Below are 27,804 nucleotides of genomic sequence, written 5' to 3'. Positions count from 1 at the left end.
AAGGACATGATCCGGAGTAAGATGAGCTGGGAGAAAGGCTGTCGAGATCTACTTAAAATAATATTATATTTTGTTAAATGTTTGAAAACTTACATTATCAGAGGGAAAAAATGATGGTTTCTTCCACTGAGACTGTCTCAATACATCTCATTGCACGAGTTTTGCTAGCAACTGAGAGAAACTGGTGGGTCTCCAGGGGTGTGGCCTAGCTTCCCAAAGACATATCTCAGTGGCATTGGTGTATTTGCTCCACTGGTTTCTTACTTAAAATAAAAACAAGAAAATTAACTGTTGGTGGGAATGCAAGCTGGTGCAGCCACTCTGGAAAATAGTATGGGAGTGCCTCAAAAAGTTGAAAATAGAGCTACCATATGGTCCAGCAATTACCCTTCAGAGTATTTATCCGAGGAAACTGAACACACTAACTGAAACAGGTATGTGCACCCGTGTTCACTGCAGGATTATCTACAACAATGAAAATATAGAAACAACCTAAGTGCCCATGAGTGGATGAATGGATAAAGAAATTGTCGTAGGTAAACACAATGGAATACTACTCAGCCAGAATAAAGAATGAAATCTTTCCAGCTGCCAAATGGATGGACCTTTAAGGCATTCTGTGAAGTAAAACAGGACAGACAGAAACAGACAAACACTATCCATCACTTACTTGTGGAACTTCAAACAAAACCAAAACAAAAAACTGACCTCCTAGATAGAACAAATGGGTGATTGGCAGAGGTAGGGTGTTGGAGGTGGGAGAAATGGGTGAAGAGGTTAAAAGAAAAAAGAAAACAAGCCCAATTACAACATCTTTCTATTGTAAGTAAGCTGAACCCACAATGTGGCTCAAACTCATAACTGTGAGATCAAGAGTCTCATACTACACTGACCGCGCCAGCCAGGTAACCCAAATTATAGCATCATCCAAAGCGCAATGATTTGAGAAAGGCTAAAGTAATTTAATCTACAATATTTTGAGGGTTATGTATATATTTGGTAAACTTAAAAAAGAAAGAACACAGACTTCAGAGTCCCACACTCAGGTCTGTATCTGGTTCTAATATTTACTATGACATTGAGCAAGTCACTTAACTTCTTCTTTTTATTATTTTATTTATTTATCTGTGAGAGAGACACATACAGAGAGCGAGCAAAAGCAGGGGGAGAGAGAGAGGGAGAAGCAGACTCCCCACTGAGCAGGGAACCCGACACCGGGCTCAATCTCAGGACCCTGGGATTATGACCTGAGCCAAAAGCAGAAGCTTAACCAAATGAGCCACCCAGGTGCCCCTACTTAACCTCTCTTGTGCCTGTGTTTCCCCAGCTCTGAGGATAATATGAAAATTTACTTTTAGGATAGCTTTTGTTTTTAATTTTCTTTAAGAAAAAATTGTTTTTAGAATTAAATGAGATAGAGGTCACATAGAATACTCCTACAACAGTAAGCCCTCAATAAATATTATTATTTTTTTAAAATCTTATTCTGGGGGTGCCTGGGTGGCACAGTCAGTTAAGCAGCTGACTCTTGATTTTGGCTCAGGTCATGATCTCAAGGTCCTGGGACAAAGCCCCACATCGGACTCTGCACTCAGCAGGGAGTCGGCCTGAGGATTCACTCTCTCCCTCTGCCCCTGCCCCTCCCCTCTCGAATACATGCCTGTGCATGCTCTCTCTCCCTAAAGTAAATACATGTGTCAAAAAAAAAAAAAAAAAATCTTATCCTGAACATTTGGCTGTGGTATAATCAAAAGCAGTATAACTTTTCATATTTGGGCGTTATCTATAGTTTACAAAGCACTTTTATACACATTCTCTTATTTGAGTCATGAGATGGTCCTCAGGGAAGACTTTGCTTTTATTTTATAGAGGAAAAAAAAAAAACAGACTAAGAGAAGGGGTATGTTTTGTTCAAGGCTGCAGAGGTAACGCATGATCTTCTGATTCTCAGTCTAACCAAGGAGAAAAAAAATCCAAACATTGTAACAAGAGCCAAAGAAGGGAATTACATAATGATAAAGGAATCAATCCAAACAGAGGATGCAACATTTGTAAATATTTACCCACCCAACAGAGGAGCAACTAAATATGTAGAGCATATATGAACACACCTCAAAGGAGAAATCAGCAGCAATACCGTGGGGGACTGTCACACCTCACTTGTATCAATGGATAGACCATCCAGACAGAAGATCAATAAGGAAACATCAGCCTCAGACAACTAGGTAATTAGATGGAGTTAAGAGATACATACAGAAGCCTCCGTCCAAATGCAGCACATGGGATACACTCCTCTCAAGTGCACATAGAACATTCTCCAAGCTAGACCATATGTTATGCCACACAAGTCCATAAATTCAAGAAGCCTAGAATTTTCCAAAATGATGACTGAAATCAAATCAAGCATCTTTTCCAACCACAGTGGTATGGAATGAGAAATCAATTACAAGAAGAAAACTGGAATTTCACAAACATGCAGATTAAACAACATGCTACTGAATAACTAGTGGGTCTGTGAGCAAACCACAAGAGAAACCAAGAAATACTTGGAGACAAATGAAAATGGAATACAACATAGCAAAATTTATGGAATGCAGCAAAATGGGTTCCAAGAATGCTGCACTTGGCTGGCCTAGACGGCGGAGCATTGGGACTCTTGATCCTGTGATTGCAACTTTGAGTGCCCCATTGGGCATGGAGTTCAATATATTTGTTTTTAAATGTTTCATTTACTACTGGATCACGAGGGCAGAATTCGAGAGAAGCGATACCGTAAGACGAAACAACATTAGCATTATTGGGATCCCAGAAGAAGAAGAAAGAGAGAGAGGGGCAGAAGGTATACTGGAGCAAATTACACCAGAGAACTTCCCTAATTTGAGGAAGGAAACAGGCATCAAAATCCAGGAGGCACAGAGAACCCCTCTCAAAATCAATAAAAATAGGTCTACAACCCAACATCTAATAGTAAAATTTACGAGTCTCAGAGACAAAGAGAAAATCCTGAAAGCAGCTCGGGGGAAGAGATATGTAACCTACAATGGCAGAAACGTTAGATTGGCAACAGACCTATCGACAGAGACCTGGCAGGCCAGAAAGGACTGGCAGGATATATTCAGAGCAATAAATGAGAAAAATATGCAGCCAAGAATACTCTATCCAGCTGGGCTGTCATTGAAAATTGAAGGAGAGAGAAAAAGCTTCCAGGATAAACAAAAACTAAAGGAATTTGCAAACACAAAACCAGCCCTACAGGAAATCTTGAAAGGGGTCCTCTAAGCAAAGAGAGAGCCTAAAAGCACCATAGACCAGAAAGGAACACAGACAATATACACTAACAGTCACCTTACAGGCAATAACAATGGCACTAAATTCCTATCTTTCAATAGTTACCCTGAATGGAAATGGGCTCAATGCCCCAATCAAAAGACACAGTCTATCAGATTGGATTAAAAAACAAGACCCATCGATATGGTGTCTGCAAGAGACTCATTTTAGACCCAAAGACACCCCCAGATTGAAAGTGAGGGGGTGGAAAACCATTTACCATACTAATGGACACCAAAAGAAAGCTGGGGTGGCAATCCTTATATCAGACAAATTAGATTTTAAACCAAAGACTGTAATAAGAAATAGGGAAGGACACTATATCCTACTTAAAGGGTCTATCCAACAAGAAGATCTAACAATTGTAAATATCTATGCCCCTAACATGGGAGCAGCCAATTATATAAGGCAATTAATAACAAAAGCAAAGAAACACATCGAAAACAATACAATAATAGTGGGGGACTTTAACACCCCCCTCACTAAAATGGACAGAATATCTAAGCAAAAGCCAACAAGGAAATAAAGCCTTTAAATGACACACTGGACAAAAGGGACTTCACAGACATATTCAGAATATTCCATGCCAAAGCAACGGAATACACATTCTTCTCTAGTGCCCATGGAACATTCTCCAGAATAGATCACATCCTAGGTCATAAAGCAGGTCTCAACCGGTACCAAAAGATTGGGATCATTCCCTGCCTATTTTCAGACCACAATGCTTTGAAACTAGAACTCAATCACAAGAGGAAAGTCGCAAAGAACTCAAATACATGGAAGCTAAAGAGCATCCTACTAAAGAATGAGTGGGTCAACCAGGAAATTAAAGAAGATTTTAAAAAATTCGTGGAAACCAATGAAAATGAAAACACAACTATTCAAAATCATTGGGATGCAGCAAAGGCAGCCCTAAGAGGAAATTACATAGCAATACAAGCCTTTTTCAAGAAACAAGAAAGTGGCTCAGTTGGTTAAGCGACTGCCTTCAGCTCAGGTCATGATCCTGGAGTCCCAGGATCGAGTCCCGCATCGGGCTCCCTGCTCAGCAGGGAGCCTGCTTCTCCCTCTGACCCTCGCGCCCTCTCATGTGCTCACTGTCTCTCTCATTCTCTCTGTCTCAAATAAATAAATAAAATCTTAATAAAAAAAAAAGAAACAAGAAAGGTCTCAAATACACAACCTAACCCTACACCTAAAGGAGCTGGAGAAAGAACAGCAAATAAAACCTAAGCCCAGCAAGAGAAGAGACATAATAAAGATCAGAGCAGAAATCAATGAAATAGAAACTAAAAGAACAGTAGAAAAGATCAACGAAACTAGGAGCTGGTTCTTTGAAAGAATTAACAAAATTGATAAACCCCTGGCCAGACTTATCAAAAAGAAAAGAGAAATGACCCAAATAAATAAAATCATGAATGAAAGGGGAGATATCACAACCAACACCAAAGAAATACAAACAAGTATAAGAACATATCATGAGCAACTCTATGGCAGCAAATTAGATAACCTGGAAGAGATGGATGCATTCCTAGAGATGTATCAACTACCAAAACTGAACCAGGATGAAATAGAAAACCTGAACAGACCTATAACCACTAAGGAAATTGAAGCAGTCATCAAAATCTCCCCACAAACAAAAGCCCAGGGCCAGATGGCTTCCCACGGGAACTCTACCAAACATTTCCAGAAGAATTAATACCTATTCTTCTGAAACTGTTCCAAAAAATAGAAATGGAAGGAAAACTTCCAAACTCATTATATGAGGCCACCATTACCTTGATCCCAAAACCAGACAAAGACCCCATCAAAAAGGAGAATTACAGACCAATATCCCTGATGAACAAGGATGCAAAAATTCTCACCAAACTACTAGCCAATAGGATCCAACAGTACATTCAAAGGATTATTCACCACAACCAAGTGGGATTTATCCCTGGGCTGCAAGGTTGGTTCACCATCCACAAATCAATCAACGTGATACAATACATTAACAAAAGAAAGAACAAGAATCATTTGATCTTCTCAATAGATGCAGAAAAAGCATTTGACAAAGTACAGCATCCTTTCTTGATCAAAACTCTTCAGAGTATAGGGATAGAGGGTACATACTTCAGTATCATAAAAGCCATCTATGAAAAACCTAAAGCGAATATCATTCTCAATGGGGAAAAACTGAGAGCTTTCTCCCTAAGGTCAGGAACGCGGCAGCGATATCCACTAGTACGACTGCTATTCAACATAGTATTCGAAGTCCTAGACACAGCAATCAGACAACGAAAAGAAATCAAAGGCATCCAAATCGGCAAAGAAGAAGTCAAACTCTCACTCTTTGCAGATGATATGATACCTTATGTGGAAAACCCAAAAGACTCCACCCCAAAACTGCTAGAACTCATACAGGAATTCAGTTAAGTCGCAGGATATAAAATCAATGCACAGAAGTCAGTGGCATTCCTATACACCAACAAGACAGAAGAAAGAGAAATGAAGGAGTCAAGCCCATTTACAAATGCACCCAAAACCATAAGATACCTAGGAAGAAATCTAACCAAAGAGACAAAGGATCTGTACTCAGAAAACTATAAAATACTCATGAAAGGAATTGAGGAAGACACAAAGAAATGGAAAAACGTTCCATGCTCATGGATTGGAAGAACAAATATTGTAAAGATGTCAATGCTACCTAGAGCAATCTACACATTCAATGCAATCCCCACCAAAATACCATCCACTTTTCTCAAAGAAATGGAACAAATCATCCTAAAATTTGTATGGAACCAGAAAAGACCCCGAATAGCCAGAGGAATGTTGAAAAAGAAAAGCAAAGCTGGCGGCATCACAATTCCGGACTTCCAGCTCTATTACAAAGCTGTCATCATCAAGACAGTATGGTACTGGCACAAAAACAGACACATCAATCAATGGAACATAATAGAGAGCCCAGAAGTAGACCCTCAACTCTATGGTCAACTCATCTTTGACAAAGCAGGAAAGAATGTCCAATGGCAAAAAGACAGTCTCTTCAACAAATGGTGTTGGGAAAATTGGACAGCCACATGCAGAAGAATGAAATTGGACCATTTCCTTACACCACACACAAAAATAGACTCCAAATGGTTGAAAGACCTCAATGAGAGACAGGAGTCCATCCAAATCCTAAAGGAGAACACAGGCAGCAACCTCTTCGACCTCAGCCTCAGCAACTTCTTCCTAGAAACATTGCCAAAGGCAAGGGAAGCGAGGGCAAAAATCAACTATTGGGTCTTCATCAAGATAGAAAGCTTTTGAACAGCGAAAGAAACAGTCAACAAAACGAAAAGACAACCGACAGAGCGGGAGAAGATATTTGCAAATGACATATCAGATAAAGGGCTAGTATCCAAAATTATCAAACTCAACACCCAAAGAACAAAGAATCCAATCAAGAAATGGGCAGAAGACATGAACAGACATTTTTCCAAAGAAGACATCCAAATGGCCAACAGACACATGAAAAAGTGCTCAACATCGCTCGGCATCAGGGAAATCCAAATCAAAACCTCAATGAGATACCACCTCACACCAGTCAGAATGGCTAAAATTAACAAGTCAGGAAAGGACAGATATTGGCAGGGATCCAGAGAAAGGGGAACCCTCCTACACTGTTGGTGGAAATGCAAGCTGGTGCAGCCACTCTGGAAAACAGTATGGAGGTTCCTCCAGAAGTTGAAAATAGATCTATCATATGATCCAGCAACTGCACTGCTGGGTATTTATCCCAAAGATACAAATGTAGGGACCCGAAGGGGTACATGCACCCCGATGTTTATAGCAGCAATGTCCACAATAGCCAAACTGTGGATAGAGCCAAGATGTCCATCGACAGATAAATGGATAAGGAAGAAATGGTATATATATACAATGGAATATTATGTAGCCATCAAAAGGAATGAGATCTTGCCATTAGCAACGAGGTGGATGGAATTGGAGGGCATTATGCTGAGCGAAATAAGTCAAACAGAGAAAGACATGTATCAAATGACCTCACTGATAATGAGGAATTCTTAATCTCAGGAAACAAACTGAGGGTTGCTGGAGTGGGGGGTGGGATGGGATGACTGGGGGATAGACATTGGGGAGGGTATGTGCTCTGGTAAACCTTGGGAATTGTGCAAGACGGTTGAATCTCAGATCTGTACCTCTGAAACGAATAATTCAATATATGTTAAGAAACAAAAAAAAAAAAAAAAGAAGAAAAAGATATCAGGAGGGGAAGAATGAAGGGGGGTAAATTGGAGGGGGAGATGAACCATGAGAGATGATGGACTCTGAAAAACAAACTGAGGGTTCTAGAGGAGAGGGGGGTGGGAGGATGGTTTAGCCTGGTGATGGGTATTAAATAGGGCACATTCTGAATGGAGCACGGGGTGTTATGCACAAACAATGAATCATGGAACACTACATCTAAAACTAATGATGTATGGTGATTAACATAACAATAAAAATTTTTTAAAAAAATTAAAAAACAGTGGTTCTAAGATGGTAGTTTATAGTGATACAGGCATAAATCAAGAAACAAGAATCGTCTCAAATAAGCGGCCTAACTTTCCACCTCAAGGAACCAGAAAAAGAACACGGAAGCCCAAATTTAATAGAAGAAAGGAAGTAACATCTCAAACAAATAAATCAAATACAGACTATGAAGGCAATAGAAAGATCAACAAAAGAGCTGGTTCTTTGAAAAGAAAAAAGCTGAGGGCGCCTGGGTGGCTCAGTTGGTTAAGTGACTGCCTTCGGGTCATGTCATGATCCTGGAGTCCCGGGATCGAGTCCCGCATCGGGCTTCCTGCTCAGCAGGGAGCCTGCTTCTCCCTCTGACCCTCCCGCCCTCTCATGTGCTCTCTGTCTCTCTCATTCTTGCTGTCTCAAATAAATAAATAAAATCTTTAAAAAAAAGAAAGAAAGAAAAGAAAAAAGCTGACAAATTTTCAGCTAGCCTCAAGGTAAAAAACAAAAGAATGAGTACACATAATCAGAAATGAAAAAGATGTTTCCATTGATACCATAGACAAAGGCTCATAAGAGACTACTGTGAACAATTACACCCCGACAAGTTTGACCGTCCAAAAGGAAAGGATAAATTCCAAGAAACACACAACCTTCCACGAATGAATCATGAAGACACAAATTCTGAACAGACCAATTACCAGTAGGGAAACAAAATGAGTAATTAAAAACCTCTCAACAGTCAGGAGTCCAGATGGTTTCCTGGTGAATTCTACCAAATTTTCAAAGAAAAATGAATACCAATCCTTCTCAAACTTTTCCACAAATACAAGAGGAAGGAATGCTTCTCAACTCCTTTTAGGAGGCCAGCATTGCCCTTATCAAACCCTACCAAAATACCACAAGAAAAGAAAATTACAGACCCGTATCTGTGATGAACATAGATATAAAAATCCTCAACAAAATAACAGCAAACGAAATTCAACAATACAGGAAGAAGTATGAACAAGTCAGATTTATTTCAGGGATGCAAGGGGGGTTCAACATCCACAAATCAATCAAAGAAATAGGCCACATTAACAAAACAAAGGGTAAAAATCCTATGATCTTCTCCACCAATGCAGAAAAAGCATCTGACAAAACGCAACACCCATTTTGATAAAAGCTCTCAACAAAGCAAGTATACAGAGAATGTAACTCAACCTAATAAAGGCCATACCTGAGAAGCCACGTCCTATGCAAGAGTGAAAGCCGAAAGCTTCTCCTCTAAGATCAGGAACAAGACAAGGATGCACACTCTCGCCACTTCTATTCAACATACAGTTGGCCCTTGAACAATGCAGGGATTAGGGTTGCCAACCCCTGTGCAGTTGAAAATCTGAGAATACTTTTGAGTCACCCAAAACTGAACTACTAATATCCTACTGTTGACCACAAAAGTTATCAGGAACACAAAGATTTGATTCAGAGATATTTTGAATGTTATATGTATTATAGACTGTATTCTTACAACAAAGTAAGCTAGAGAAAAAGAGTGTGATTAAGAAAATCCTGATGGAGCTTGGGGCTCAGTTATTAAGCGTCTGCCTTCGGCTCAGGTCATGATCCCAGGGTCCTGGAATCGAGCCCCACATTGGATCCAAAGACTGTGGGGAGCCTCCTTCTTCCTTTCCAACTCCCCCTGCTTGTGTTCCCTCCCTTGCTGTGTCTCTCTCTGTCAAAAAATAATAGTGTGGAGGTTCCTCAAAAATTTAAAAATAGAGGTACCCTATGACCCAGCAATTGCACTACTGGGTATTTGTCCCAAAGACCCAGATGTAGTGAAAAGAAGGGCCATTTGCACCCCAATGTTCATAGCAGCAATGTCCGCAATAGCCAAACGGTCGAAAGAGACGAGATGCCCTTCAACAGATGAATGGATAAAGAAGATGTGGTCCATATATACACTGGAATATTACTCAGCCATCATAAAGGATGAATACCCACCTTTTACATCAACATGGATGGGACTGGAGAAGATTATGCTAAGTGAAGTAAGTCAAGCAGAGAAAGTCAATTATCACATGGTTTCACTAATTTGTGGAACGTAAGGAAAAACATGGAGGACATTAGGAGAAGGAAGGGAAAAATGGGGGGGGGGATTGGATGAGAGATGAACCATGAAAGACTATGGACCTGAGAAACACACAGGGTTTTAGAGGGGGGTTGGGAGGATTGGTGAGCCCAGTGATGGGTATTAAGGAGGGCACGTACTGCATGGAGCACTGGGTGTTATACGAAAACAATGGACCGTGGCTCACTACATCAAAAAGTAATGATGTATTGTATGGTGACTAACATAACATAATAAAATTAAAAAAAAAGAAAAAGAAATAAATAAATTCTTTAAAAAAAAAAATCCTGATGAAGCTAGAGTGTATTATGCTAAGCAAAATAAGTGAGTCAGAGAAAGACGAATACCATGTGATTTCACTCCTAAGGATTTAAGAAACAAAACAGATCAACAAATGGGAGGGGGAATACAAAGAACAGAGAGGGAAACAAACTGTAAGAAACTCTTGATGCTGGAAAACAGAGATTTGACAGAGGGGAGGTGTTTGGGGGATGGTCTAGCTGGGTGATGGGATTAAGGAGGGCACTGTTATGATGAGTAGTAGGGGTTGTAAGCAAGTCATGAATCACGGAATTCTCCTGAAACCAATATTGCACTGTATGTTAAGTAAGGAGAATATAAATAATCATTTTAAAAGAAAAAAAAATTCAAAAGGACAATACCTTTACAAGCAATGCCTGTATTTACTGAATAAAAAATGTATTAAGTGGACCACACAATTCAAAACGACGATGGACAACGGTCAATTATACTACTGGAAATCCCAGCCAGAGCAATTACACAAGAAAAATAAAGAAATAAAATACATCCAAATTGGAAAGGAAGAAGTAAAGGTCATTATATTCAGGGGCGCCTGGGTGGCTCAGTTGGTTAAGGGACTGCCTTCGGCTCAGGTCATGATCCTGGAGTCCCGGGATCGAGTCCCGCATCGGACTCCCTGCTGGGCACGGAGTCTGCTTCTCCCTCTGACCCTCCTCCCTCTCATGCTCTCTGTCTCTCATTCTCTCTGTCTCAAATAAATAAATAAAATCTTTAAAGAAAAAAAAAAAGGTCACTATATTCAAATGACAGGAAGAAGCAGGGAGTTCCTGGGAGATACTGAAGAAGTTGAGGAAGAACAAGGCAGGGTGTATGGAAAGTGCCTTACCGGTTTTCCAAATCCCTGGGCATGTTCCATCGTGTAGGTGTCTTTTGAGATGCTACCAAAGGTCGCCGCTGCTGTCTACTCAGGCTCTTGCGGCTGGGCAGCCAACTTCTTTAACTCACTGGCAACCTCTGAGTCATCACTGTCTCTTGACCGTCATTCTAGGGGGAGAGGAGCACATAAAATGGGTCTCATTTCTCTCAGTTGGGATGGTCTGTCAGCTCTTGATCTGAATCACTAACCAACGCCGTTACATCTGTGCCCATAAAGCACTGCGAGGGAATAAAGACTACGACGGTAACAGAAATAGAGAATACTTATCCCTCTGTATTCCCCTGTGTTAGGCCCTATTCTAAGCTGTAAGGTGCAGAGTCAAGCAGAGAGGCATGAGGGTTTCGGATACGCCCCAATCATGGAGAGGTTGGAAGCACAGGTTTTGGAGCTGCAAAGACAAGGGATTGAAATCTGGTTCCAAGCATTATCTGCGTCTCTAAGACTCAGAGGCCTATCAGGATCCTAGCCCATGGAGAAGTGCAAACTGATAAAGGGTGTAGAATGCTTAGCCAGCGCCAGGCACAGAGCAGCTCCTCAATTAACTCACGATGATAATCATGAGGATGGCAATCACGGTGTTCCTTCCCCGGTGCTAGCAATAACAATAACTAATACTTCTGTGATATTCATCCCAAAGACTCGTACTGCACTTATCTCGAGCCAGGAACCATGATTTACATTGATTTTGGAAATGGGTTCTGTGTACTACTTCACTAAATCCCCAAAACAAGCCTATATAGGTCCTCTTTGCAGACCCATCTCTCAGATGAGAATTCTGAGGCCTGGTGATTACCTATCTTGCTCAAAGTCACACAGCTGGAAGTGGAATAAGAGGAATGACAACCTGTACTCTGAACCAGTCTAGAGGAAACCCATTACCTACGTCAAATCTGCACCATAACCCTAAGGTTTTGCTGTTCTGCCCACTTTACAGATGGAGAGACTGAAGCTCAGGCCCAGGGCAGAGGCCGAACTCAACTGGCCTCCCCAATGGGAGGAAGCAGGACTTGGCACGCCGCCTCAGGCTCAGCCTCTGGGTCCTGGGTGGCCCCCTGTGTGCCCTGCAGATACCAGGCTGAGGGGCACCTCTTCCTCGGAACCGCAGCATGCTAGGGTTCCAAGGACACCGCTGCCCCTGGCTCTCTCTGCTCCCAGCCATACCGCCACAGCCCCCAGCTACCGCCACTGCCCCCAGCTTCCGCCACTGACACCCGCTGCCCATCGCAGACGCTGCTGCTGACCGCCGACATGGCTGGCCCACGCTGCCGCCCTCTGCCGCCTGCTGCTTGCTGGCGCTGGCTGCCCAGCGCTGACCCTGCCCATACCACCACCGGGCCGCTGCCCCCGCCAGCTGCTGCCAGTTACCGCTGCCTACCGCCCCAGCTACCTGCCCGCCACCGCTTCCTTCCACTGCCGCCTGCCACCCTTGCCTGCATCCCCTTGCCTCCGCCTGCCTGCCCGCACCCCCTGCTGCCATTTACCGCTCTCTACCGCCGCCACCTGCAGCCCGCCACCTGCCACCTCCTCTGCTGCCACCAGCCTCCGCTGCCTAAACTCGACGGTGCCTGCCAACGCTGCCAACCTACCGCCGCCAACTGCTGCCGCTGCTCCCTGCAGCCCGCTTGCCTCCGCTGCCTGCGGCCACTGCCGCCTACTTCCCAAACTGCCTGCCCCCACTGTGGCCCGCCTCCCCCTGCCACCTGCCCCCACCTGCCGCCGCTTTCTGCCACCGCTTATGACTGGCTGCGATTATCAGCCGCCGCTTCCTGCCTGGGCCCTGGGGCCTGCAGCCCGCCACGGCCTGCTGCTTCTTACCTACCACCGCCGCCTACCACCGCCTGCTGCCACGTACCATTACCCGCCACGCCAGCCCACGGCCACCACACGCCTATCGCTGCCGTCTACCGAACGCTGCTGCCTGGCTCTGCCACCTGCCGCCGCTTCCTCCCGCCGCTTACCACTGCCTGCCCCCGTCTGCCACCTCTTGCCGATGCCGCCGCCTGCCTGCCCCTAGCCGGGGCCTGCCGGCCGCCACTACCTGCCCCCACCACCTGCCCGCCGCCCCTGCCTGTCGCCACTGCCTGTTGCCACCTGCGGCTACTGCGTACCCCCAGTGCTGCAGCCTGTCTGCAACTGTCTGCCACCTGCCTGCCGCAGCCTGCCCGCCCCCGCCCCCTGCCGCCACCGCCGCCTGCTACCTCTTGTCGCCGCGGCCCCCTGCCTGCCTCTGGCCGTGGCCTGCAAGCCGCCGGCACCTGCCCCCACCACCTGCCCGCCGCCGCTTCCTGCCGCCACCACCTGTTGCCACCTGCAGCTACTGCGTACCCCCAGTGCTGCAGCCTGCCTGCAACTGTCTGTCACCTGCCTGCCGCAGCCTGCCTGCCCCCGCCCCCTGCCGCCGCCGCCGCCTGCTACCTCCTTCCACCGCCCGCCGCCCTTGCCTGCTTGCCGCGGCCGCCTGCCTGCCTGCCGTTGCTTACCACAGCCTGCCACCGCTTCCTGCCGCCGCCTGCAATCGCCTACCGCCGGCGCCTGTCTGCCAACCCTGCCTGCTGCCGCCCACCACCCTTGCCTGCCGCTACCTGCCTCCCTGCCCCCACCGCTTACTGCCGCCCCCTGCCTCCACTGCCTCCACCGCCTCCCGCTGCCACATACTGACCCCACTAACCCGGCACCTACCTCTGCCGCCGCCCGCTGCTGATACTCCTGCTGCTGCCTCTGCTGCCCGGAGCTTCCGCTGCTGCCCAACGCGGAAGCCGACTGACGCCAACAGTACTGCTGACGCCGCTGACGCCGCCGCGTAACTCACAGATGCCCGCCGGCGCTTCCGGCGCCCCTCCCCACGCTGACTCACTCTGCCGCCGCTACCCTCCTGCTGCTGACCCCGCCCCTATCGCGGCGCCTGCCTCCCCCGTCGGTGACTCCGGCTGAAGCCAATGGCACCTGCTGCTGAGGCTTTCACACACCGCCGCCCAATGACCCGGGGCTGCCCAAAGCTAGCGCCCCTGCAGCCCTTGCCGCCCCTGCAGCCGATGCAGCCGCAGACTTCACCCGCTGGTGCTGCCACAGCTGCCCCCTCTGATGCTGCCCGCTGCCGCCTGCCACCGCCTGCCACCGCCTGCCTGCCGCTGCCTGCCGCCACTGCCCACCAGTGCTGCAACCGCCGCCTGCCACCGCCTGCCTGCTGCCGCCACCAGTCAGTACTACCACTGCCGTCTGCCACTACCGCCCCCTGCTGCCGCTTACCTCTGCCTGCCGCCGCCACCTGCCTTCTGCCACCCACCGCCCTTGCCTGCGCCTGCAGCCTGCTGCCCGCCGGCATCCGTGACCGCCTGCCTGCCGCCGCCGTCTGCTGCCGCAGCCTGGCTCCACCGGGCCCAGCTACCTAACCCCGAGAATGCATGCCAACGCTGCCTGCCTACGCCAACCGCTGCCGGCACCGCCGGCCTACTGCTGCCGCCTGCCTAATGCTGCTGTCTGCCACCTGCCTGCCCCCGCCGCCTGCCTGCCGCCGCCGCCTGCTATATCCTTACACCACCCGCGGCCCTTACCTGCCATGGCCTGCCTGCCAGCCGCTGCTTACTGCAGCCTGCACCTGCTACCTCTTACCTACCGCCACTGCCTACCGCTGGCGCCTGCAGCCCACTGCCCCCACTGCCTGCCTCCGCTGCAGCCTGCCTCCTCCTGCCACCTTCGCCCGCCACCTGCCTCCTCTGTCTGCCGCCGCTTCCTGCCACTGCCGCCTGACACCGCTACCGCCGCTTCCTGTTGCCGCCTGCCTGACGCATGCCGGGGCTTCCTGCCTGCCGCCCCAGCTGCCTGCGTCCCACCGCTTCCTGCCGCCGCCGCCTGCTACCTCCTTGCACCGCCCGCCTCCCTTGCTTGTGGCTGCCTGACTGCCAGCCACGGCTTACCACAGCCTGCCCGCGCTGCCGCCTGCTGCCACTGCCGCCTGCCTTCGCTTCCTGCCGGGGCTGCCTGCTACTACCTACCACCACCGCCTGTCTGCCAACCCTGCCTGCCGCCGCCCGCCGTCCTTGCCTGTGTCCCCCTGCCTCCGCCTGCCTGCCCGCACCCCCTGCCGCCGCTTACCGCTGCCTACCGCCGCCACCTGCCGCCACCACCACCACCACCTGCCTACCGCGGCCGCTTGCAGCCCGCTGCCGACGTTGCCTGCCACCGCCTGTCTGCCCCGACTGCCCGCTGCCCGCTACAGCCCACTGCCACTTCCCTACCACCGCCGCCTGCTGCCGCTTACCACTGCCCGCCACCGCAGCCTGCCACCACCGCATGCCTACTACTGCCGCCTCCCAACAGCTGCAATTCCCGCCTTCCTAACACTGCTGCCTGCGGCCACCACTTGTCCCCGCCACCCGCCTGCCACTGCTTCCTGCCACCACCGCCTGTTGCCATCTGCGGCTACTGCCACCAGCCTCCGCTGCCGAACCTCGACGATGCCTGCCAACATTGCCTGCCTACCGCCGCCACCTGCTGCCGCTGCCCCCTGCAGCCCGCTTGCCCCCACCGCCTGCCGCTGCCGTCTGCTGCCCTCACTGCCTGCCGCCGCTGCAGCCCGCCTCCCCCTGCCACCTGCCCCTGCCACCTGCCGCCGCTTTCTGCCACCGCTTACAGCCGGCTGCGACTGTCAGCCGCCGCTTCCTGCCTGGCCCCTGCACCCTGCAGCCCGCCACGGCCTGCTGCTGCTTACCTACCACCGCCGCCTACCCCCGCCTGCTGCCACTTACCACTACACGCCACGGCAGCCCACCGCCACCACATGCCTACCGCTGCCGCCTACCTAACGCTGTTGCCTGGCCTGCCGCCTGCCGCCGCTTCCTCCCGCGGGTTACCACTGCCTGCCCCCGTCTGCCACCTCTTGCCGCCGCCGCCCCCAGCTTGCCCCTAGCCGGGGTCTGCCGGCCGCCACTACCTGCCCCCACCACCTGCCCGCCGCCGCTTCCTGCCGCCACTGCCTGTTGCCACCTGCGGCTATTGCGTACCCCCAGTGCTGCAGCCTGCCTGCAACTGTCTGCCACCTGCCTGCCGCAGCCTGCCTGCCCCCGCCCCCTGCCGCCACCGCCGCCTGCTACCTCTTGCCTCCGCGGCCCCCTGCCTGCCTCTAGCCGTGGCCTGCAAGCCGCCGCCACCTGCCCCCACCACCTGCCCGCCGCCGCTTCCTGCCGCCACTGCCTGTTGCCATCTGCGGCTACTGCGTACCCCCAGTGCTGCAGCCTGCCTGCAACTGTCTGCCACCTGCCTGCCGCAACCTGCCTGCCCCCGCCCCCTGCCGACGCCGCTGCCTGCTACCTCCTTCCACCGCCCGCCGCCCTTGCCTGCCTGCCGCGGCCGCCTGCCTGCCTGCTGTTGCTTACCACAGCCTGCCACCGCATCCTGCCGCCGCCTGCAATCGCCTACCGCCGGCGCCTGTCTGCCAACCCTGCCTGCCGCTGCCCACCACACTTCCCTGCCGCTACCTGCCTCCCTGCCCCCACCGCTTACGTCCGCCCCCTGCCACCACTGCCTCCACCGCCTCCCGCTGCCACATACTGACCCCACTAACCCGGCACCTACCGCTGCCGCCGACCGCTGCTGATACGCCTGCTGCTGCCTCTGCTGCCTGGAGCTTCCGCTGCTGCACAAAGCTGAAGCCGACTGACGCCAGCGCTACTGCTGCCGCCGCTGACGCCGCTGACGCCACTGACGCCACTGACGCCACCTCGTAACCCGCAGATGCCCGCGGCGCTTCCGGCGCCCCTCCCCACGCTGACTCACGCTGCCGCCGCTGACCCGCCTACTGCTGACCCCGCCCCTATCGCGGCGCCTGCTTCCCCCGCCGGTGACTCCGGCTGAAGCCAATGGCACCTGCTGCTGAGGCTACCACACACCGCCGCCCAATGACCCGGGGCTGCCCAAAGCTAGCGCCCCTGCAGCCCTTGCCGCCCCTGCAGCCGATGCAGCCGCAGACTCCACCCGCTGGTGCTGCCACCGCTGCCACCTCTGCTGCTGCCCGCTGCCGCCTGCCACCGCCTGCCACCGCCTGCCTGCCGCTGCCTGCATCCACTGTCCACCACTGCTGCCACCGCCGCCTGCCACCGCCTGCCTGCTGCCGCCACCAGTCAGTACTACCACTGCTGTCTGCCACTGCCGGCCCCTGCTGCCGCTTACCTCTGCCTGCCGCCGCTACCTGCCTTCTGCCACCCACCGCCCTTGCGTGCCTGCCGCGGCCGCCTGCCTGCTTGCCGTTGCTTACCACAGCCTGCCAACTCTTCCTCCCGCCGCCTGCAATCGCCTACCGCCGCCGCCCACTACACTTGCCTGCCGCTACCTGCCTCCCTGCCCCCACCGCTTACTGCCGCGCCCTGCCTCCACTGCCTCCACCGCCTCCCGCTGCCACATACTGGCCCCACTAACCCGGCACCTACCGCTGCCGCCGCCCGCTGCTGATACTCCTGCTGCTGCCTCTGCTGCCCGGAGCTTCCGCTGCTGCCCAACGCTGAAGGCGACTGACGCCAGCACTACTGCTGACGCCGCCGACGCTGCCGACGCAGCCGCGTAACCCGACTATGCCCGCCGGCACCTCCGGCGCCCCTCCCCACGCTGACCCACGCTGCCGCCGCTGACCCGCCTGCTGCTGACCCCGCCCCTATTGCGGCGCCTGCCTCCCCCGCCGGTGACTCCCGCTGAAGCCAATGGCACCTGCTGCTGAGGCTGCCACACACTGCCGCCCAATGACCCTGGGCTGCCCAAAGCTGGCGCCCCTGCAGCCCTTGCCGCCCCTGCAGCCGCTGCAGCCGCAGACGCCACCCGCTGGTGCTGTCACCGCTGCCACCTCTCCTGCTGCCCGCTGCCGCCTGCCACCGACTGCCACCGCCTGCCTGCCGCTGCCTGCCGCCACTGCCCACCAGTGCTGCCACCGCCACCTGCCACCGCCTGCCTGCTGCCGCCACCAGTCAGTACTACCACTGCCGTCTGCCACTGCCGCCCCCTGCTGCCGCTTACCTCTGCCTGCCGCCGCCACCTGCCTTCTCCAACCACCGCTCTTGCGTGCACCCGCCGCCTGCTGCCCGCCGGCATCCGTGGCCGCCTGCCTGCCTCCGCATCCTGCCGCCGCCTGCCACCGCCGTCTGCTGCCGCAGCCTGGCTCACCGGGCCCAGCTACCTAACCCCGAGGATGCATGCCAACGCTGCCTGCCTACCCCCACCACTGCCGGCACCGTCTGCCTACCGCTGCCACCTGCCAATTGCCACAGCTGCCGTCTGCCTAATGCTGCTGTCTGCCGCCTGCCTGCCCCCGCCGACTGCCTGCTGCCGCCCCCTGCTATATCCTGGCACCACCCGCGGCCCTTGCCTGCCGTGGCCTGCCTGCCAGCCGCTGCTTACTGCAGCCTGCACCTGCTACCTCCTACCTGCCGCCTCCGCTTGCCTACCGCTGGCACCTGGAACCGGCTGCCCGCACTGCCGGCCGCCACTGCAGCCTCCCTCATCCTGCCACCTTCCCCCGCCGCCTGCCTCCGCTGTCTTCCGCCGCTTACTGCCACCGCCACCTGAAACCGCTGTGGCCGCTTCCTGTTGCCGCCTGCCTGCCGTTTGCCGGCTCTTGCCTGCCTGCGGCGCCAGCTGCCTGTGCCTCACCGCTTCCTGCCGCCCCTGCCTCCACCGCCTCCCGCTGCCACATACCGACGCCCACTATCCCGGCACCTACCGCTGCCGCCACCCGCTGCTCATACGGCTGCTGCCTCTGCTGCCGGGAGCTTCCGCTGCTGCCGAACGCTGACTCCGACTGACGGCCAGCACTACTGCTGCCGCCGCTGACACCACTGATGCCACCGTGTTCCCCGCAGGTGCCCGCCGGCGCTTCCGACACCCCTCCCCACGCTGACCCACGCCGGAGCCTCCTAGCCTCGCACAGGCACCATGCTCATCAACATGGGCACGCTGCTCAGCCCCTGAGAGCGCCAGGCCAGGCCTCCCAGAAGGCAGGGGCACCCGGAGCTTACCGGCCTCGCCGACGAACACCTCCACGGGCGCGCTACTGGGCTCTCGCCGATGATGTTGTAGGCCGTCAGGATGACGTCGTAGCACCGGTGTTTCTCGGAGCTACAGGTGGAAAGAGACAGGGGTCAGCTGGCCTGGGAACACCTCGCTCTTCCCACTCCTTGAACATTTAGCTTTGCTGGGCCCTTGTAAATCTTACCTTCCCTTGTGTCCTCGGTGAAATCCCTTTTCCCTGACAACCTATCTCAAATGGCTCCTCCTCCGTGAAGCCCCCCCTGATCGCCACACTGGGTGCAAGTCCCCAAAGCCCAGGAGCTCTCCATGGGCCACCCCTCTCCGTGCACACCTGGGCTGCCACAGAGACCTGTCCACCCCAGTGGCTGTGCCCCCTGGAGGTGAGCCCCATCTCCTCTGGCCCTCCAGGGCATCTCCCACCCAGGTTTGTGGCAGCCTCACTGGGGACGGGGCGTGCAGTGAGTGCTCTGCATGCCAGATCACCCCTATTCTGCCCTGACTCAGACCTAAGCTGGAAGCCCCGTGGTCCCTCCAATGTCAGGTGACAATGAAGGGCGGGCCTAGGGTAGGGCAGGTGCTCATTTGACATTTTGACACCCTGTGGAACATGAATGGTGGTAGCCAGGCCCTGAATCTCAGAATTGAACCACACCAGGATGCACACAGAGATGCCCAGCTCACATTCTCCCTCCCGTCAATTTCTGTTGGTTAATTAGTCTGGGGAGGGCTGCAGCAGCCAGAGTGCAGGCCAGGGGGCCAGGGGCTCTGGGTCCCGGGTCTCCTCTGGAATACTCAGCAAATAAGGACAAGAACCGCTCAAGCTGTGACCAGACAGATGGACAAAGGGCATGCCCATGACCCCTGGCTGCAACAGGGCGGTGAAGCTTGTCCAGAGATGGATGCACGCTGAATTCTCAGTGATGCCTACACAGCCGGTGTCTGTAGGATGCCACCAGCATCTTAGGAAATGCTGTCCTGGTCTCAGAGTAGAGGCCACAGCTTTGTTGTACGAAAACTGCTCTGTTGTGGGTTGAACTGTGTCCTCCAAAAAGATACGTTGGTGTTCTAACCCCTGGTACCTGTGGATGCCAGCTTATATGGACACAGGGTTTTGCAGACCTTGCAGTTAAGAGCAAGTCACAGTGCAGTAGGAAGCACCCTAATCCAGGGACTGGTTTCTTTTTTGGAGGGCAATTTGGTTTTATTTATCAAGGTTTTCAATGCACTTGCCTTTTAACCCAACAATTACACTTCTAGAAATCTACCTGACATAAATGCATGTATAGAGTCCTGGGTCCTACAAATACAAGCTAAACCTACCGATGCCCCCAAAACCCCAAAACAAAGCATCGAGGGGTCTTTTCAATGACACCTAAGTCAAGAGGACTACCTTCAAGCTTGAGGTCACTAACAGCAAAGCTGCTTGTAAATGTAACTGCAAACTCTGAACAGATGAACATGAGCAAGGTATTATAATAGCTAATTCACATGGGGAGCCCAAGTGTTCCACATGATCCGTTGCTGAACATGAAGAAAGCCATATTTTGAGAAGCAATTTAGGATCCAGCAATCATTTGACAAATAGTGAGGCAATAAGGCGATCCAAACATCCTTAGAAGAGGAGAGAAATTTGGACACACCGCTGGGAGGGCGTCCTGTGAGCACAGAAGCAGAGACTGGAGCCATGTTTGCAATGTTGTGACTTGTAAGAAGAATATCTATTTAGCCATTCAGAGGAGAAAACTTGTTTCTCATATACACGTCTTTGTCCAGAGTGACAAAGGTGTCTCTTGTCATGTTAATGAGGATGTGGGCTGGTCACCAGGACAACCAACGTTGTGATCAGAGGGTTGGAACTTTTGGTCCCACCCATGACTTCTGAGGACGGGAGAGGGGCTGGAGGTTCAATCAATGGCCAATGGCCAATGCTTTCATCAGTCTAGCCTATGGAATGAAGCCTCCACAAAAACCCCAGAGGACAGGTTCGGCCTGATGTGTGGAAGTAGAGAGAGCAATGGGCTGCAATGCCTGGAAGGTGGCCAGAAGGTGGCAAGAGCTCAGTGCACGCCGGCCTCTTTTGCCTTCTATCTTTGGTAGGTTTCAGATCAGCCCTTTGGATTGTTTTTCAAGCACTCTGGGTTCAACCCCTGCCTCACTTAAACCATCTGCTCTAGATCTTGTCCTAGAGTGATCACACGCGGGGACACCGGCTCACACTCTGAGCAAGGCCATGGCACCACGTGGACGGTGCTGGCCCTTGGGTGCTTCCCAAGAGGCCACCAGGTGGGCGCCAGGGCACAGAGAGGGGAAGGGCCTTGCCTAAGGTCACACAGCTCCAGAGCCTGGCGCTAGGCACTCCCACATGGGAGGTAGGACAGGCCATCTCTCCGAGCGCACCCGTTGGCTCTGCGTGCAAGTGCCTTCCTGTCCTCCTCTTCCCTCAGACCTCTGGGTCTGGCCCTGACCTCCACACCTGGAATTGGGGTGGCCTTGGTTAGGGAGCCTGCTGAGGCAGATTCCACAGCGAGGCTGAAGGGCATGTCAGGGGCTTGCCGAGATGGGAACTCACAGAAGATTGGTGTGGGAAAAGGGGGTCGGGGGGGGTCTATGAAGGGTGTTCACATCACTGCCCCCACAGCAGGAAATGACTGAATCTGTCTGGACCCCCACTTCTTCTGTAGAACTGGGGCTCACAGAGCTTTGTTCCCCAGGCTTTGGTGAGGATAAACCAAGACAATGTACAATAAGCATCTCGCCAGTGTTTGCAACAGAAGCGGCGTCCATGAAGACAGATCTCCCTACGATTGCTCCACAGGAAACTTTAATGAGCACCTGCTCAGCTGGGCACATGGTTTTGAACATCAGAGACCAAGTGCCTGGCTTCAGGGAGCTGCCCTCCAACACAGTGACTCAGAGCCACCCTGGGCCAGTTACACAACCTTTCTGAGCCGAGTCTCTAGCATTAAACCGGGGACATTCCTGCCTGGCTGATAAATGTCAGGCTGTGTAGACACGCGACGGTACAGGGCCTGACCTGGACGTCGTGGACCATGCAAGTTCCCGGCTCCGTTTCCTGCCCAGCTCTCCTCCCTGTAGCACCACGACAGTGGACTTGGGCCTCGGGTCTTACCTCTCTTCTCAGTGGTGACGACGAGGGCCTACAGCAGCTTGCCCAGCCCTGCCTCAACTTGGCCGGCAGCCTGAAGATGTATGCCGACTCCAGGGCCAGCTTGGTGCCCATGAACTGCCTCACCATGGCACCCACCTCCACAGTGGTGAACGTGCTGGGGCTACTGCCGGCCAGGCGGTGGCGATCTGGTACCCCGCGGGGTGGACAGGAGGGCCATGCGTCAGTGACATCACCCTCAAATGGCACAGGAAACCTTCCTCTAGCCTCTCAAACGGCACGGAGTGCCTTCCCCTCTCTGTTCTGCTCACCACATACTTGTTGACAGGCCACACGCCTTGATGGGAACCTGGGCCCCTGGACGCCGGGACTGCATTTATCTTGGCCTCCCCCCAAAGCCCTTGCCTTGCCCAGGGCAGGCACTCAGGGAAGATGACATGAATGGAGTGGCAGGGTTTCAGGGCCCCACCAACATTGGTGAAGGATTCTCTTCTCTCAGGAGGGCCTGATTTTCAGATTTCACAATAATGACTTGGCCATTTTCGAACACGGACAGGGATCAAATGATCATTCTGTAATCCCCCCAGCAATGCAAAGCAGCTTGCAGGGGTGTATCCCTACACTGGCTTCAGGCACCTGCTGGTGAGATGATCTTGTTCCAGGTCTCACAATTTCACCCCAGGGCACACGATCTACCCACAGCTCACAGCCAGATGCTATGGGTGGGGCTGGGCTACCGTGCAAAGAGAGATGTTCTGTCTCGTTCTATGACCTCCCCTAGCACAAAGTAAATCCCAACCAGAAAATCACCATGTGAAGCACCGAGACCTGCGTACCCCTTCATTTTTTAACACCAAGAGTAAGTACCAACTTAGGAAATTACCAGAGGTTCCTGAACACAGGATTCTCACTAGAATTTTGCAAATGTAACAGGTTTCAGGCCATGCCATTTGTTCCATTTGGTGTTTTTTTGACGGGCACCACCTGGGCCACGATGTGGGGCATTGACGGGTCCCCTGTGACAGGCGCCACGAACACAAGTGAGAAGTGGGAGGGAACGATGGCTATTGCAGAGCAGTGGCATCCGTGGGGCACAGCCTGGGGTCCCCCTCGGTCAGCAATCACACGGCCCTCCTGCTCCCCTTCCCCAAGCCACTCACCTCGCTCTCGCTGAGAACAGTCACACCAAGGCTATTCAAAACCACGATTTCTAGTTGGCTAACATATCACAATGGACACACCAAAACAAAGGCTCAAAGGAACTATTGTGAAGAGTACACAGCAACAATTTGGACAACCTCAAAGAATCAGAGGTTTATTTATTCATATTTATGTTATACGTTTTTATTTCAATTCTAGTTCCTTGCGGCACCTGATGGCTCAGTCGGTTGAGCATCCAACTCTTGGTTCCGGCTCATGCTATGGTCTCAGGGGCATGTGACTGAGCCACAGGCCAGGCTCCAAACTCAGCATGGAGTCTTCTTGAGACTCTCTCTCTCCTCCTCTCCCTCTACCCCTCCTGCTGTCCATGGTCTCTCTCTCTCTCATAAAAATAAAATCTTAGGGGCGCCTAGGTGGCTCAGTCATTAAGCGTCTGCCTTCGGCTCAGGTCATCATCCAGGGTCCTCGGATCGAACCCCACATGAGGCTCCCTGCTCGGCGGTAAACCTGCTTCTCACTCCCCTAATCCCCCTGCTGGTGTTCCCTCTCTTGTTGTGTCTCTCTCTGTCAAATAAATAAAGTCTTTAAAAAATAAATAAATAAATAAAAGAAAATCTTAAATAAATAAATTCGAACTAGTGACATACAGAGTACAGTATTAATTTCAGGAATAGAATTCAGTGATTCAACACTTACATAAAGCACCCAATGCTCGTCATATCAGCAATTTACAACCTCCCAAAAACCAAGTTCCAGGACCAGATGCCTTTACTGGTGAATTCTTCCATTCAGGGAAGAATTCATACCAATTCTTCTCAAACATTTCCAAAAAACAGAAGACAAAGCTTCCAAAATCATTTCCTGAGTCCAACATTATCCTGATACCAAATCCAGACAAGGACACCCCAAGAAAATAAAATTACAGGCCAATATCCATGATGAACACAGAGGCAAAAATGTTCAACAAAATACTAGCAAACCGAGTTCACCAATATGCTGAAAGGATCATATGCTATGATCCTGGGATTTGTTCCAGGAATGCAAGGAGGGTTCACACGTGCACATCAACCCAAGTGATCCATCACGTTAACAAACTGAAGAATAAAAATCATGCTACCATCTTGAGAGATGCACAAAAAGCATTTGAAAAAACTCAATATCCATTGACGGTCAATATTCTCAACAGTGAGTGGAGCGGGAACATACCTCAACATGATAAAGGCCATACAGGACAAGCCCACAGATAACATCACATCCAATAGAGAAAAGTTTCAGCTGTTACTATTTCCTCTAAGATCCTCTACATTAGGAACTTGCCTGGTCTTTCCTCGCCACTTTCATTCAACATAGTATCGGAAAACCTAGGCAGAGCAATTATGCAACAAAAATAAACAAGGCATCTAAATTGGAAAGGAAAAAGTAAAACTTTCACTATTTGCAGATGGCAGGCAGAGTATATAAGGAAAACCTTAAAGACTCCACAGAAAAATTGTTCGAACTAACGACTGAATTCAATAAAGGTACAGGATCCAATATCAATATACAAAAATCTGTTGCATGTCTATACACTAATAACGAACTATCAGAAAAAGAAATTGGGAAGATCATCCCACGTGAAGTTGCATCAAAAAGAATAAAATACCCAGAAAGAAACTTCACCAAGACGTGAAAGCTTATACTGAAAACTACAAGATGTTAAGGAAAGAAAACGAAGACAACACATGGAAATGGAAAGATACTCCATGCTCTTGGATTAGAAGAAATCATGGTGTTAAATTCTCCACACTTCCCCAAACCATCTACAGATTCAATGCAATTCTTATCAAAATTGTAATTCTATTTTTCACAGAAATACAACAAAGGATCCAAAAACTTGTATGAAGCCACAGAAGACTCTGAATAGCCAGAGCAATCTAGAGAAAGAAGAACAACGCTAAAGGCATCACACTCACTGATTTCAGATTTTTGCAAAGCTAGAGTATTCAAGACAATCTAGTGTTGGCAAAAAACCAGACACACACAGAGCACCAGAACAAAAGAGAGAGCCCAGAAGGAAACCCACCCATCCAAGGTACAGTACCTTATGACCAAGGAGCCAAGAATATACAAGGGGGAAAGAACAGTCTCTTTAAACAACAAGGCTGGGAAAAGTGGACAGTCACATGCAGAACAACGAAACCACACCACTATCTTACACTACACAAAAAATTAACTCCAAATGCATTCAAGAATTGAATATAAGTCCTGAAACCCTAAAACTCTTAACAGAAAACACAGGGAAAAGCCACTTGATAGAGGTCTTGGTAGTGATTTTTTAACCTGATACCAAAAGTAAAAACAATTAAAAAAAGTGTGGGATGACATCAGCAAGGAAACCATCAACAAAATAAAAAGGCAACCTACTGTATGGGAAAACATTTGCAAATCATATATCTGATAAGGGGTTAATATCACTCATGCAACTCAACAGCAAAACAAAACAAAACAATCGGGAAAAGAAAAAAACAAGAAAAAAAACAGAAACAAAACAAAACCAAAAAACCCACAAGCAATCTAATTTAAAAATAGGGAGATCTTGAGATACCACCTTACACCAGTTAGAATGGCCAAAATGGACAGGGAAAGAAACAACAAATGTTGGAGAGGTTGTGGAGAAAGGGGAACCCTCTTACACTGTTGGTGGGAATGCAAGTTGGTACAGCCACTTTGGAAATCAGTGTGGAGGTTCCTCAAAAATTTAAAAATAGAGCTCCCCTATGACCCAGCAATGGCACTACTGGGTATTTACCCCAAAGACACAGATGTAGTGAGAAGAAGGGCCATATGCACCCCAATGTTCATAGCAGCAATGTCCGCAATAGCCAAACTGTGGAAAGAGCCGAGATGCCCTTCAACAGATGAATGGATAAAGAAGATGTGGTCCATATATACAATGGAATATTACTCAGCCATCAAAAAGGATGAATACCCAACTTTTACATCAACATGGATGGGACTGGAGGAGATTATGCTAAGTGAAACAAGTCAAGCAGAGAAAGTCAATTATCATATGGTTTCACTTATTTGTGGAACATAAGGAATAGCATGGAGGACATTAGGAGAAGGAAGGGAAAAATGGCCGGGGGGAATTGGAGGGAGAGATGAACCATGAGAGACTATGGACCTGAGAAACAAACAGGGTTTTAGAGGGGAGGGGGGAGGGGGGATTGGTTAGCCTGGTGATGGGTATTAAGGAGGGCATGTACTGCATGGAGCACAGGGTGTTATACGAAAACAATGGATCGTGGATCACTACATCAAAAACTAATGATGTATGGTGACTAACATAACATAATAAAATTAAAAAAAAATAGGAAGATCCAAATAGACATATTTCTAAAGAAGAGATACAGATGGTCAACACGAACATGAAAAGATGCTCAACATCATTAACCACCAGGGAAATGCAAATCAAAACCACAATGAGACACCACTTCACACCTGTTAGAATGGCCATTTTCAAACAGACAAGAAATGACAAGTTTTGGTGAAGATGTAAAGAAGACAAAAACTCTTGTGCACTGTTAGTGGGAATATAAGTTGGTGCAGCCACGATGGGACACAGTACAGACGATCCTCAAAAAAATTGAAAAGAGAACTCCTGTAAGATCCAGGATTCCCCTTCTGAGTATTTATCCGAAGAAAACGAAAACATTAACTCAAAAAGGTATATGCACCCCTGTGTTCACTGCAGGGTTATGTACAAGGAAACTAGAAACAACCTAAGTGCCCATGAGTGGATGAATGAATAAAGAAATTGTGGTAGATACACACACTGGATACTACTCAGCCAGAATAAAGAATGGAATCTTTCCACTTGCACCATGGCTGGACCTTGAAGGCATTCTGCTAAGTCAAACAGGCCACACAGAGAAAGACAAATACTATCCATCACTTACTTGGAGAACCTTAAATGAAACAAAACAAAAACGAAAAAACTGAGCTCCTAGACAGAACAGATGGGTGTTTGCCAGAGGTAGGGGGTTGGAGGTGGGAGAAATGGGTGAAAGGGTCAAAAGGAAAAAGAAAACAGGCCCAATTACAACATATTTTTATTTTAATTAAGTAAGCCGTACACACAAATTGCTCAAACTCATAACCCTGAGATCGAGTCACATATTCCACTGACCGAGCCTGCCAGTTGCCCTCAATTATAATGTCTGAGCCGAAGGCAGAAGCTTAACCGACTGAGCCACCTAGGGGCCCCTACTTAACCTCTCTTCTGCCTGTGTTTCCCAAACTCTGAGGATCATAGGAATATGTACTTTTAGAATAGGTTCTATTTTTCATTTTTTTAAGAATTGATTTTAGAATTAAATGTGATAGAGGCCACTTAGAATA

General features: G+C 50.5%; 1 protein-coding gene across 1 annotated transcript in view; it reads left to right on the top strand.

Moving 5' to 3' along the window:
• The window catches only part of LOC135362488 (proline-rich protein 36-like), a 51,053-nt gene extending 36,974 nt beyond the window's left edge, over positions 1–14,079 (top strand). The window contains exons 9-10 of the mRNA XM_064577718.1: positions 12,322–13,447; positions 13,938–14,079. Coding sequence (XP_064433788.1) covers positions 12,322–13,447; positions 13,938–14,079 — 1,268 coding nt within the window. The remainder of the gene's footprint in view (positions 1–12,321; positions 13,448–13,937) is intronic.
• The last annotated feature ends 13,725 nt before the right edge of the window (positions 14,080–27,804 follow it).

Source organism: Mirounga angustirostris, unplaced genomic scaffold (genome assembly GCF_029215605.1).
Source record: "Mirounga angustirostris isolate CCGP_5_RB_7025 unplaced genomic scaffold, mMirAng1.0.hap1 SCAF_14, whole genome shotgun sequence".
NCBI lineage: Eukaryota > Metazoa > Chordata > Mammalia > Carnivora > Phocidae > Mirounga > Mirounga angustirostris.
This window is presented reverse-complemented; position numbering and strand designations above follow the sequence as displayed.